The sequence below is a fragment of the Sphaerodactylus townsendi genome, linkage group LG04 (genome assembly GCF_021028975.2).
Source record: "Sphaerodactylus townsendi isolate TG3544 linkage group LG04, MPM_Stown_v2.3, whole genome shotgun sequence".
Lineage (NCBI taxonomy): Eukaryota > Metazoa > Chordata > Lepidosauria > Squamata > Sphaerodactylidae > Sphaerodactylus > Sphaerodactylus townsendi.
Window position 1 is genome coordinate 820470 of NC_059428.1, and position 13304 is coordinate 833773.

Below are 13304 nucleotides of genomic sequence, written 5' to 3' on the forward strand. Positions count from 1 at the left end.
GCCTGCTGCAAATCCCCCTCTTAATGATCGCTTCCCCATTGCCACCTCTGTCAAGGGACAGACAGGACTGACGGCAGGAGGCGGGGCAAGGCGATGGAAGACAACGTTGGCCATTCTTTTAATTGTACATTTCACTTAGTTCAAAGTTCTGGGTATAGTTCTGGGAGCTCATGAGGGAATGGATTTGCCTGCATAGCGGAGGGCAGAAGAGGCTGTGCTAAGCCCCATTTCTCTCTCCCCAGGGGACACCAGTGCAGTGGGAAGGAACGAGGTGGCCTGCCCCAAGGGCTTCTGGCGGCAGAATGGCTCCTGCGTGGGTGAGTGGGAGCTGTTGGAACTTGGGCTGGTGAGCAGGTCCCTGCTTGGCCTCCAGTTCTGGGGGCTAAAGCAGAGGGTTGAACTGCACCCCCCCCCTCTGCCCCGCCCTGCTATAAAGGAGACAGCAACTTTTGTTCTCCCCCCCCCTCCACCAAGTGTCTCTGCTGTACCCTCCATCCTTTTGGCTGTCTCCCCCCTCCCAGATGTAGATGAATGCCAGGAGAGACTCTATTGCCACAACGGGGAATGCACCAACACACGAGGCAGCTTCGCCTGCATTTGCCATGATGGCTACATCCTGGACTCGTCTCGGAGCAGCTGCATCTGTGAGTTGGTTACTTGCAAGGCAGGGTGAGCATTGTGCGCTGGCGTGCCTCTCCAGCAATGTCTGCTGTGGCCTCCTGTGGGGATTCCCACGCACCGCCCCTTGCAGTCTGGAGTGGCTGCTCCCTACCATCTGGTGGCCAGCCAGCCAGCCAGGCTGGGTGAGTGAGTGAGTGAGCGAGCGAGTGCTGCCCCCTGCTCTCCACACGTCGTAGTGACCCTGGAATGATCTTTGTCCATACTATACCTTTTCTAGGACCTAACAAATTGTTTGCGATGAATGAGCTTAACATTTTTGGCTGCATCAATTATACAATCAAGTAATGAAATTGGGGGAAAGGAAGAGATTTTTATGGAACAGATTAATGGTCGAGGACCACAAATTGAATGAGTTCTGTAGCTCTGCTCAAGCTGATTAGCTCAAATTTGCATTTGAAGACATTTCAGACCCAGCAGATTTTAGCCCTGAGCAAACATAAAGGAGAAACTGTGCTGCTGTCTGCAGTCTTGTTTGCAAGGCAAGTTCTCAACAAAGTACTGGAATCCCCACTTACAAATGGGAAATGGCTCATCTGCTTCAGAACTGGCGGGGGGGGGGGCAATGCAGGAACTTGGGGGAAAGGCAGGAAACCAGTACGAACTAAAAGGGGGGGGGATGATGAGCCTCAGAGCTGAAAACTTGGCTACCCTTTGAATGGCAACTGGTGCGGGGGGTGCAAGTTCTAGCACTCTCTTGTGCTGGGAGGTTAACTCTGTGTCATTTTGGTTGTCCAGCCTGCGCTCCTATTGGTAACATCAGAAGAACGTGACTTCCCCGTTGCGCAGCTGGAAGGGCTGATGGTGCCCTTCACAGGTCAACAGTATTGCAGGAATGATAAGTAGCCACATACGTGGGCAAGAACAAGGGAGGTGCCCCAAGCCTGCCCCCCTCTCCCGCCCACTTGCTTCTGCCGTTTGCTCCACAGCCCACAACGTCATCTCGGAGGCCAAAGGTCCCTGCTTCCGTGTGCTGCGGGACAGAGGGTGCTCCCTGCCCATCCTTCGCAACATCACCAAACAGATCTGCTGTTGCAGCCGTGTTGGCAAGGCCTGGGGGCACAGCTGCGAAGGGTGCCCGCCTTTTGGCTCAGGTGAAGCCCTGTTTGGGGGGGAGGGGGTTGAGACAGCTGGAACTTCTGGGCTGTGCTCTTGGACCAGAGAGGGAGGAAATGAAGCTCTGCCTGCTTGATCCTTTCTCACCTGGCTTTCTTGGTTCTGGTTGGTTCCAGCCCCAGTCCAACATGTGGGGGACAAACAGGGGCTTTGGTGGGGGAAATGGGTGCAGCATTCAAGGCAGCTCCATGAGTCTTGACTCTCTTGACAGATGGATTCAAGGAAATCTGCCCAGCGGGCCCTGGGTACCATTACTCAGCTTCGGACCTCCGCTTCGACACACGCTACCTGGATCAGAACCTGCCCCGGGTGCCCATCGGCCACCCACCCCGTGGGCGGGAACCTGGACCAAGGCAGCTACCAACGACCACTGCACCCACCACGCGTATGTCCTGTACCTCCTTAGCCCCCTGGCCCATTCACCCAGAGTGAGACACCCGTCAGGGCTGGGCCCGGGGCGGGGGGGGGGGTCCTCAGCCAGCCCAGCCAGACCTTTTTCAGCCTGGAGATGGTTTTGTTCCTGTAGCTGCTAGGATGAATGGGGGGGGGGGGCAGGCTCAAATGGGACCACTGCAGGTGCACTCAAAAGTCCCCTCTGGAAGATGGACTGTTTCCACACCCTGCCTGGCTTGTGGGCAGAGGAAAGCCATCCCCCCCTTGATGCTGGCCCTACCTCCTTTGCAGGACACCGGAACCCCCTCCCCACCGTCCTGCTGGAGCGCCAACCCCCTTGGGGAATGCCCACTCAGTCGTCCGGGCCTGAAACAGCTGCACCAGGTACAGCTAAATTTGGGTCACTAGTCCTAGTTGGGGGTGGTGCTGCCAGAATGAGATGTGGGGCGGGGGGAGAAGTAGCTGACCCTCTGCCTCTTCCTTCCAGAGGCTGGGCAAGGTGTTTGTGAGCGGCGCCCGCAAGTGTGTGGCCCAGGCCGTTGCATTCCCCGTCAGGGGGGCTACACTTGTGTGTGTGATCGTGGCTACTGGCTGAGCCCACAGGGCACCCACTGCATTGGTGAGTGGGGCTGGGCGGGTGGGCGGGTGGGCAGGCGTGTGGATCTCTGAGGATGCTGTATTCAGCCAGATGTATAAGCATAGGGGGAGCTGGGGGTGTGCACAAGGCCGCAGGGATCACTGGGGCTCAACATTCTTGGAGCTTCTCGTGGCTGAGCCTTAAACCCTAGTGTGGAAGGAAGGTGATCTACCCACGGTCAGGCACTCATTAAGAACATAAGAACGAGCCTGCTGGATCAGACCAGAGTCCATCTAGTCCAGCACTCTGCTACTCGCAGTGGCCCACCAGGTGCCTTTGGGAGCTCACATGCAGGAGGTGAAAGCAAGGGCCTTCTGCTGCTGCTGCTGCTCCTGAGCACCTGGTCTGTTAAGGCATTTGCAATCTGAGATCAAAGAGGATCAAGATTGGTAGCCATCGATCGACTTCTTCTCCATAAATCTGTCCAAGCCCCTTGTAAAGCTATCCAGGTGAGTGGCCATCACCACCTCCAGTGGCAGCATATTCCAAACACCAATCACACGTTGCGTGAAGAAGTGTTTCCTTTTATTAGTCCTAATCCTTCCCCCCAGCATTTTCAATGAAAGCCCCCTGGTTCTAGTATTGTGAGAAAGAGAGAAAAAATTTCTCTCTGTCAACATTTTCTACCCCATGCATAATTTTTAGACTTCAATTATATCCCCCCTCAGACGTCTCCTCTCCAAACTAAAGAGCCCCAAACGCTGCAGCCTCTCCTCATAGGGAAGGTGCTCCAGTCCCTCAATCATCCTCGTTGCCCTTCTCTGCACTTTTTCTGTCTCTTCGATATCCTTTTTGAGATGTGGCGACCAGAACTGAACACAGTACTCCAAGTGCGGTCGCACCACTGCTTTATATAAGGGCATGACAATCCTTGCAGTTTTATTATCAACTCCTTTCCTAATTATCCCCAGCATAGAGTTTGCCCTTTTCACAGCTGCCATGCATTGAGTTGACATTCCCATGGAACTATCAACTAAGACACCTAAATCCCTTTCCTGGTCTGTGACTGATAGCACTGACCCTTGTAGTGTGTATGTGAAGTTTGGATTTTTTGCCCCTATTTTTTTTTGCCCACTTTACATTTTGCTACATTGAACTTAATTTGCCATTTCCTAGCCCACTAACCTAATTTATCAGGGTCCGCTTGGAGTTCTTCGCAATCCTTTGTGGTTCTCACCACCCTACATAATTTGGTATCATCTGCAAACTTGGCTGCCATGCTACCCACCCCTACTTCCAGGTCATTTATGAATAGGTTAAAGAGCACTGGTCCCAAAATGGATCCTTGGGCGACACCATTCCCTACATCTCTCCATTGTGAGAACTTCCCATTTATACCCACCCTTTGTTTCCTGTTCCTCAACCAGTTTTTAATCCATAGGAGGACTTCCCCTCTTATTCCTTCATTGCTGAGTTTTCTCAATAGTCTTTGGTGAGGAACTTTGTCAAAAGCCTTTTGGAAATCTAAGTAGTCAATGTCCACTGGTTCCCCCTTATCCACATGCCTGTTTATACCCTCAAAGAACTCTAGTAAGTTTGCAAGACAGGACTTGCCTCTGCAAAAGCCATGCTGGCTCTTCCTCAGCAGGTCTTGCTTTTCTACATGTTTAATAATTTTATCTTTAATGATAGATTCTACTAATTTACCAGGAGCAGATGTCAAACTGATTGGCCTGTAATTTCCTGGGTCCCCCCTAGACCCTTTCTTAAAAATTGGTGTGACATTGGCCATCTTCCAGTCTTCAGGGCTGGAGGCAGATTTCAGGGATAAGTTGCATATTAAAGTGAGAAGGTCAGCAATTTCATGCTTGAGCTCGTTAAGAACTCTTGGATGAATGCAATCTGGACCAGGGGATTTGGTAGCATTTAGTTTATCAATGGCTGCCAGAACGTCTTCCTTGTCTACCACTATCTTCACTAGTTCCTCGGATTCACCTCCTAAGAAGCTTGGTTCAGGTGCAGGAATTTTCCTCACCTCCTCTTGGGTGAAGACAGATGCAAAGAATTCATTCAGCTTCTCTGCAATCTCCCTGTCATCTTTTAGCACACCTTTTGTTCCTTCGTCATCTTACGGGCCTACCGCTTCCCTAACTGGCTTCCTGCTTTTGATGTACTTGAAGAACTGTTAATTTTTATTTATTTATTTATTATATTTATTTGTTGCTAGTCTTGATGTTCGCAGCCATGCGTTTCTCATAATCCTTTTTTGCCTCCCTTACAGCTAACTTGCTTCTCTTTTGCCGCCATCTGTGTTCTCTCTGGTATTCTTCATCAGTTAAGTTGGACTTCCATTTTCTAAAAGACATCCCCCCCCCCCCAATAATTCCCTCAACCTCCCTTGTTAACCATGGTGGCTTTCTTTTGGACTGGGCGCTGCCTTTCCTAACCTGTAGAACATATTCCAGCTGAGCTTTTATGACTGTGTTTTTAAATAACCTCCAAGCATCCTAGACAGTTTTGACTCTCTTGATTTTCCCTTTCAGATTCCTGCGCACTAACTTTGAGAAATTTCCCTTTTTGAAGGCGAATGTAACTACATTAGTAGTTGTCACTTGTTCGCATGCAGAGATACTGAATCTGACAGCATTGTGGTCGCTGTTCCCTATCGGCTCAACAACACTGACTTCCTGCACCAGGTCCTGGGTCCCACATAGAATTAGATCTAGGATCACCTCTCCCCTGGTTGGTTCCACAACCATCTGCTCTAAGCCACAGTCGTTTAGCATAGGAATGTTCTCTTCTTTCTATGACCTGAACGTGCATTTTTCCAGTTTGTATGGGGATAGTTAAAATCACCCATTACCACTACATTTTTGTTTTTGTTGGCCTCTCTAATTTCTTTTTCCATCTCAGAATCCTCTTGTGCACTTTGGTCAGGGGGACGATAATATATTCCTAATGTTAAACTATGCTTCACCCCTGGTATTGATATCCACAGTGCTTCTGTAGAGGAATCAGCTCCCCCTGCATTGTCTATTTTATGTGACACTATGCTCTCTCTTTGATGTAGAGGGCCACCCCACCCACTATCACGCCCTGTCCTATCCTTCCTGTAGAAGGCCTGTAACCTGGGATAACAGCATCCCACTGGTTCTCCTCATTCCACCATGTCTCTGTGATGTCCACTATATCCAATGTCCTCCTTCAAAACTCCTTGTACTCCAGCTCTCACCCCATTTTAAGGAATTCGAGAGCTAGTTTCTTTTTTACTATTAGCATAGAGACTTACTTGTATTCTCTGTCTCTGTCCCTAATCTGGGATTGTATGTGTTTTTTGCCCTCCCCAGCCTTTTGTAGACACTATCACTTATCACATTGCTTTATGCTCCTTGCTTTGCATATGTTGTTGATTTAGAAAAAACCTCCCTCTCTGTCTGCATCCCCATGGACTCTGTATTCGAACTGAAGATCACCTCAGCAGCTCCTGTCGGCTTTCTCCCCAGGGATCCAGTTTAAAAGCTGTTCTGCCTCCTTTTTTTTAATGTTGAGCGCCAGCAGCCTGGTTCCCTCTTTGGTTAAGATGAAGCCCGTCCCTTTTGTACAGGCCTGCCTTATCCCAAAAGGGTTTCCCCAGTTCCTGACAAATCTGGAAACCCACACCTCTGCCTTACACCCACACCTTCTCATCCATGCATTGAGACCTCTGTATCTCGGCTTGCCCTAGCTTCGCCTCTGGCGGCGATGGAACAGAGTAGCATTTGAGGAGAATGCCACCTTGGGGGTCCTGGATTTATTAACCTGTTTCCTAGCAGCCTAAATTTAGGGCTTCCAGAACCTCCACGGCTACATTTCCCAATGTCATTGGTGCCAATGTGGGACCACAACTGCTGATTCCACCCCAGCACTGTCTAACAGCCTATCTAGAAGCGAGAAAGCGTGACATCCGCAACCTTCGCACCAGGCAGGCAGCAGAGTCACCATGCTTTGGTCATCATCACCTCCTCACAAAACCCAACTCTCCTATATTCCCTAATGAGTTGAATCACCCACTACAAGGAGCCCCCCACACCTCCCGAAAGGGGTATCCTCAGTGCAAGAGGATATCTGACCACCAGCTAAGGAAGGGGTCCCATCTAAAGGGAGCATCTTCTCCCCACCTCAGACTGGCACCCTCAGGGTCTCCCTCAAGACCTTCATTCTCCAGCATGACATCTGAAGAGAGGTGACCTGGCGAGTGGGGCCCGGCTGTTAGGTCCCTGACAAGCCTGGGTCTGTCACCCTCTCTGCCTCTTTCAGCTTCTCCAGGTCTGCCACCTCGGCTTCAGGAGAACGCACACGTTCCTTGAGTGCCAGGAGCTCATTGCAGCGAGGGCACACCCACGACTTCTGTCCTAGTGGCAGATAGTCATACATGTGACACTCAGTGCAAAACACTGGAAAGCCCTCACCAACCCTGCTGGCTTCCTGCCTTCATATCTAATTTTGTTCAGATATTCAAATATTGATTTTAATTAGTGCCTCCCTCTTAAGGTTTCTATACCTTCTACTATCCCTTAAAATATGTTCTTATTTAGTAAAAAATTGAAAAGCCCCACCTCTCAGCAGCCCCACCAATCAGCAGCCTCCACCAATCAGCAGCCTCAGCAGCCCCCACCAATCAGCAGCCCCAGGACAAGAAGAAAAAAAGAGAAAACCCCTGTTTAAAATACACTGTTTAAAAGATGTGGCTTTGAGAAAAACCCTCTGAAAAGAAAACCAGAGCTCACTCAGCCCTTTCTGGCCCACTCCTCTTCTCCACTGCTACTCTTCTCTGCTTGTTCTACTTTATGCTGCCAAATCTGGAAACAGCAAGTACGTTCTGGGTTTAAATACTGAGAGGGAACTATTGGACCCGATTGGCCCCTTCCTCTCCAGACTGAAACAGGTGGGGGGGAGGGGGCTGCCTGCCTGTGTAAGACATGGCAGTTGGGGCTTTTCACTGCTCTCTCTTATACCCCCTATACCTCTCCCAGATGTGGATGAGTGTCGGCGGAGCCCCCGCCCATGTCCCAATGGGCACTGTGAGAACTTGAGGGGCAGCTATAGCTGCAGATGCCGGACTGGCTACCAGGCTGACCCGTCAGGAACAGAGTGCGTGGGTGAGTCCTGCTTCGGCAGTGGGCAGGAGTCCCAAACATGGATGAGAAGGGGTTATATACCAGAGATTGACTTTGTTCCCCTTCTGTGTAGACATTGACGAGTGTTTGAAAAAACCACCGCCCTGTGCCAGTGGGCACTGCCACAATACCCTTGGCTCCTTCCGCTGTGCCTGTCCTCCCGGCTACCATCCTGACCCAGCAGGCCTTGAGTGCCGAGGTAACGGGGTCAGATCCGAGCAGAGGGTGGGGAGAGATTTTGGCAAGCAGGAGGAGGGGGTTGAGGCAGATAACAAGGGGGTGGCTTTTTAGCTGAGGCCTCATTCGTGCAGTCCCCAAAGACTTCATGCTGTGCATTTTCTGGCCCTAAGATGACTTAGGCAAAAGGCAAATTCATGGAGGTGAATTAGTCTGTGAGTGGGTATGTGCAGGGATGTAGGTATAGATTTTTTATGGGGGGGGGGGTTGGGAGGGCCACACCCCACCCACCCCTAGGGCATGGCCATGCCTCCCCCAGCCGCCCCCAGCCTAGCGCTTATAAAAGCAGCTCTCCAGGGCAGGGACGGCAGACTCCCCTGCCCTGCCCTGCCCTGCCCTGCCCTGCCCTGCCCTGCCCTGCCCTGCCCTGCCCTGCCCTGCCCTGCCCTGCCCTGCCCTGCCCTGCCCTTGCCCTGCCCTGCCCTGCCCTGCCAGCCGGCAGCCAGCAGTTTCTTCTGCCCCCCCCTCTGGGCAGAGTCATAGAGGGGAAATGGAGCCCGGTGCAAAATCTGAGGCCCCCCCCCCCCCCGCGGGCAGCCGCTGTGATGCTGGAATCCACCCCCAAACAGCATCACTTTCAGTGGTGTTTAAACTAGGGAGCCCAAATTCTCCTTTTAAATCCACCTTAAAGGGAGAATCTGGGGTCCCCAGTTAAACAACATTGAAAGTGATGCTGTTTTGGGGTGGATTATCCCCCACCCTGAAACAGCATCGCTTTCAATGTGGCATAGTGGTTAAGAGCAGGTGCATTCTAATCTGGAGGAACCGGGTTTGATTCCCTGCTCTGCCACTTGAGCTGTGGAGGCTTATCTGGGGAATTCAGATTAGACTGTGCACCCCCACACACGCCAGCTGGGTGACCTTGGGCTACTCACAGCTTTTTGGAGCTCTTTCAGCCCCACCCACCTCAGAGGGTGTTTCTTATGAGGGAGGAAGGGCAAGGAGATTGTAAGATCCTTTGAGTCTCCTACAGGAGAGAAGGGGGGATATAAATCCAAACTCTTCTTCTTCTTCTAAACTGAGGACCTCAGATTCTCCTTTAAATACATGCCAAAGGGGGTGGATTTAAAAGGAGAATCGGGAAATTTGGGGGGGTGTCTGCTGTCAGGGGTGCAATGGTTAAGCTAGCAGCACCAAACTTTCAGGGTATCTTTAGGAGACTCTTCTAATGATACCACCCATGTTTGGTGAAGTTTGGTTCAGGGTGTCCAAAGTTATGGACCCTCGAAGGTGTAGCCCCCATCTCCTAGTAGCTCCCATTGGAAACAATGGTGGATGGGGGCACCCCGTTTGGGAGTCCATAGATTTGGAGCCCCTAGACCAAACTTCACAAAACCTGGGTGGTATCAGTAAGAGACTCTCCTGATGATACCTGCCAGGTTTGGTGAGGTTTGGTTCAGGGTGTCCAAAATTATGGACTCTGAAAGGTGTAGCCCCATCTTCTATTAGCTCCCACTGGAAACAATGGAGAATGGGGGCACCCCCTTTGGGAGTCCATAACGTTGGACCCCCTAAACCAAACCTCACCAAACACGGGTAGTATCATCAGGAGAGTCCCCCAAACAATCTCTGAAAGCTTGATGCTGCTAGCTCAAACAATGCGCCCCCTGCAGGCCAAAAACCAAAAAAACCACAAAAATGTTTTAAAAACTCACAAACGGGTAGGCGGAGCCTCGGACATGAATGGGAGGGTTGAACCCGATAACACCCCCCCCCCACGTCCTTGGGTCTGTGCCATGATGCCAAAGGGGGACCTCCATGTCCAGAGGCAGCCTGGGCAATAATGTTTTGGGGGGAGCTGTCATCTTGTTCTTCCCGGAGGTCTTGGGGGGCAACTGGGAGTGGAATCACAGCAGGGCTCCATGGATCCCTTCTGGTCCACCCTAGTAGGGCTGCTGCCAGTGAGGAGCGAGCCACCCCTCCTCTCCCAGTAGTGGAGACTGTGAAGGGAGTTCTGGCACCGCTGCCATGCTTATCCCCCCCCCCCCCTCCATCTAAGAAATTTTATCAGCACACTTGGAAAAGAATCTGAAAATATGAAAGGCATTTGGTGGACAAAATCTCAAACGTAGAGGAACCTGCCCCAAGGGCCTTTGCTCTGTGTGGAAGAATGTTGCTGCCCCCACCCACCGACCCACCCTTGAAACAGAAGCCAAAGGGAGGGGGGATGACTCCATTCCTGGCAGGCCCGATCCTTTCTTGCTCTGCTGCCAGTCCTTGATGAGTGCTCCCAGAGACCCTGGCCCTGCGCATGCGGCTGCTGTGGAAATGGACCAGGCTCCTACTGCCGGGCCTGCTCAACTGGCGACCACCCTGGCCCCGCTAGCGCAGAGTGCTCAGGGATGAAAGAGTGCTGATTTCCCCCTTGGGAGACCTTGCTAGGGAACAGCAGTGACATAGTGGTTAGGAGCAGGTGCACTCTAATCTGGAGAACCAGGTTTGATTCCCTGTTCTGCCACTTGAGCAGGGGAAGTTTATCTGGGGAACCAGGTTAGCTTGTGCACTCCAGCCCATGCCAGCTGGATGACCTGGGTGAGTCCCAGCCCTTTGGAGCTCTCTCAGCCCCACCCACCTCACAGGGTGTTTGTTGTGGGGGGGAGGGAAAGGAGATTGTCAGTCCCTTTGAGTCTCCTTACAGGAGAGAAAGGGGGGGGGATATAAATCCAAACAACAACAACTACTACTGCTACTGCTACTGCTACTGCTACTGCTACTGCTACTCTTTTGCCCCAGGCTTGCCCTCTGAGATGCTGATTCGATATCTGGGATCAGTCTAGAGGCAGTAATAGAGAAGGGTTTGCCTCTTTGCATGTGCAGAATGCTTCTGTTCCCTGGTGGGGTGCAGGGGGGGTGCCAAGGTCGTGTTGTACTTTTCCAGATGTGGACGAGTGCCAGGAGAACCCTGCAATCTGCCAGCCAGGTCACTGTGAAAATATGCCCGGGGGGTACCAGTGCACCTGTCTCATTGGCTACCAGCCCAGCCCCCTTGGACCCCGTTGTATGGGTAAGATTCCCCCAAGGGTGGGCAGGTGGGGATTGGCTGGCATGGGGGGAGGAAGTGAGGCTGCTGTCCCAGTTGAGTTTTCTTTGTGCCCAAGAACTAGGTTGTGGTGCTGGGGCCCAGCTCCTGGTATGGAGAACGGTCGTAAAGAAGAGAGCATCTCTGGCCATGTGCAGAGTTCATGGCCTTCTCATTCACTAAATAATTTGTGGCCTGGAAATGCAGCACTTTCTCTGCTTTCTCTGCAGATATAGATGAATGCCAGCAAGAACCCCCCCCCTGTGGCTCTGGACACTGTGAGAACGTGCCTGGGGGGTACCACTGCCTTTGCCCCACAGGATTCCGAGCCAGCCTGACTGAAGACCAGTGCCTTGGTGAGAGCAGGTGGCCAGAAGGCCATTGGGGAGGGGACTACCAAGAGACTACTGTTGGGGTCTCCTAGCTATTGTTGATCCCCTGTGCTTGTCTTTGCAGACATTGATGAGTGCTCGACATGGTCACCTTGTGGGCCCCGAGGGCACTGCACCAACTCAGAGGGCTCATTCCACTGCCAGTGTGAACAGGGGTATCAGATGGAGGGTACGGAAGGCCCCTGCACTGGTGAGTGCCAGAGGTTTGGGGGTGGGGGGGATCCCCTGGGTGCCTGCCTGGCCTGAGTGATGGCAGCCCTTTGGGCACTTTCTCAGGAACCTCGTGGATCCGGGTGGCATTTGCTGCTCTGGGGCTGGCTGTCTTGGGCTGGCATCTGTGAAGGGTGAAAGCAAGGGGAAATGTGATGTCCCACTGTGATGTCCCCAGCATCCTTCGCAGAGTCCTTAGCGGGGCACCACCAGGACGAAATGGAATGTTCTGGATAGCTCATCTGTTGGCCCCCCAAAGCCCACAACTGCTGCCTGATGGGCTGAGGAGTACCAGAACCCTTGTATATTAAGAGATCCACATGATGCACTGCAGAGCCACTCTGCCAGTCCCTAAAAGGTTAGCGTGCCCTTCCTTGTTCCTTGGCCAAACCGGGATGTCTTAATCCATCATGCTGTATGCATCTCGTGAAGTGGACTCCGGTCTGTAAAAGGTGGTGCTAGGTCTGTCAGCCTTGCAGTTGCTATGAGGTCTCAGGGAGAGGGCTTAAGAGTGGCTTTATGTAAACCAGCAAGGGCAGTCCATTTCACAGGGTGGGGCAGTTGTGCAGCGGCCAGGGACGGTGGGGCGACAGCAGCAGTGCTGTGCCGGTTCCAAAGGGCTCTCCCCAGAGCGCAGTGGGGCGGAAGATAGTGTGAAGCCCAAACTGCAAGAGACAGATGTGTCAGCGCCAGGGCTTCTGTGTGGAGCGTCCAGAGGGTCCAGGGAGTGGGGGGGGGGGCTGGGATGGGGACAGGGTGAGGGAAACAAGGGGGTGAGTACAAAGAGAGGGGCAGGTGGAGGTGGCCCTTTCCCCTGAGCGACAGGGAAAATGGAGTTGCCATGGGGCTAATGATGACCATGGCGACCAATTTCATGGGGGTCTCAGGGGCAGCCATTCAACCTTCTAGCCTTGGAAAGCAGGAGCCAGGGGAGAGGCAGCCCCCTGACAGACAGGGGAGAGGCAGCCCTCTGCCACAACCTCCTCCCCCCCCCCACATTTGGGTCTTCAACTGTGTCCCTGGATGTTTTGAGGTGACTGTTGACTCCTCACTGGCTTGGGCTGGGCCTCCCCATTGGCCAGGGGGTACACGCTTCCACAGGACCCCCCCCCCGACATCATTTTGGGCATTCAAGCATGTATGTGCGCAGAGTGTGTTTAGGCAGCTGCATTGGGCCCCGTGTGCTGCACCACTGTTTCCCCTGGCATAGGTTCCTGTGCCAAAAACCTGTGGAAACTGACTAAAGGCTGCCCCGACCCTGCTCCACCCCCTTTTGCACTGATGCTGCTTCCTGTACTGCTGCTACGCCAGTGCTCTGCCTGCGCACTGCTCCCCACTGCCTGCGCATTTGCCCCTTCTGCCAGCTTACAGGACATCTGCACTGGTGCCCCCATGCCACCTCTGCTGCTCTTTGCCCCCCCCCCCCCCGGATTGCAGTGTAAGTGTCAGTTGGGTGACTTTTGTGCACTCACGAAAAAGCAAAATATAGGGGTGCTGCAAATTTCTCAGCCAGCCAGTTCAGCAGA

The 13304-nt window shown here is 52.7% G+C and overlaps 2 protein-coding genes across 13 annotated transcripts in view; both read left to right on the plus strand.

Annotated features, from left to right (window-relative positions):
• SPTBN4 (spectrin beta, non-erythrocytic 4) overlaps nucleotides 1-13304 on the plus strand; it is a 573187-nt gene that overhangs the window by 207376 nt on the left and 352507 nt on the right. The gene's annotated exons all lie outside the window — the stretch shown is intronic.
• LTBP4 (latent transforming growth factor beta binding protein 4) overlaps nucleotides 1-13304 on the plus strand; it is a 69536-nt gene that overhangs the window by 25058 nt on the left and 31174 nt on the right. For 5 of the 6 annotated variants that reach the window (XM_048492860.1, XM_048492863.1, XM_048492864.1 and 2 more), the window contains 11 exons: nucleotides 243-317; nucleotides 522-644; nucleotides 1608-1772; nucleotides 2006-2179; nucleotides 2479-2571; nucleotides 2675-2806; nucleotides 7777-7902; nucleotides 7994-8119; nucleotides 11036-11161; nucleotides 11407-11532; nucleotides 11633-11758. In XM_048492860.1, coding sequence (XP_048348817.1) covers nucleotides 243-317; nucleotides 522-644; nucleotides 1608-1772; nucleotides 2006-2179; nucleotides 2479-2571; nucleotides 2675-2806; nucleotides 7777-7902; nucleotides 7994-8119; nucleotides 11036-11161; nucleotides 11407-11532; nucleotides 11633-11758 — 1392 coding nt within the window. The remainder of the gene's footprint in view (nucleotides 1-242; nucleotides 318-521; nucleotides 645-1607; nucleotides 1773-2005; nucleotides 2180-2478; nucleotides 2572-2674; nucleotides 2807-7776; nucleotides 7903-7993; nucleotides 8120-11035; nucleotides 11162-11406; nucleotides 11533-11632; nucleotides 11759-13304) is intronic. The other variant, XM_048492862.1, reaches the window with a different exon arrangement.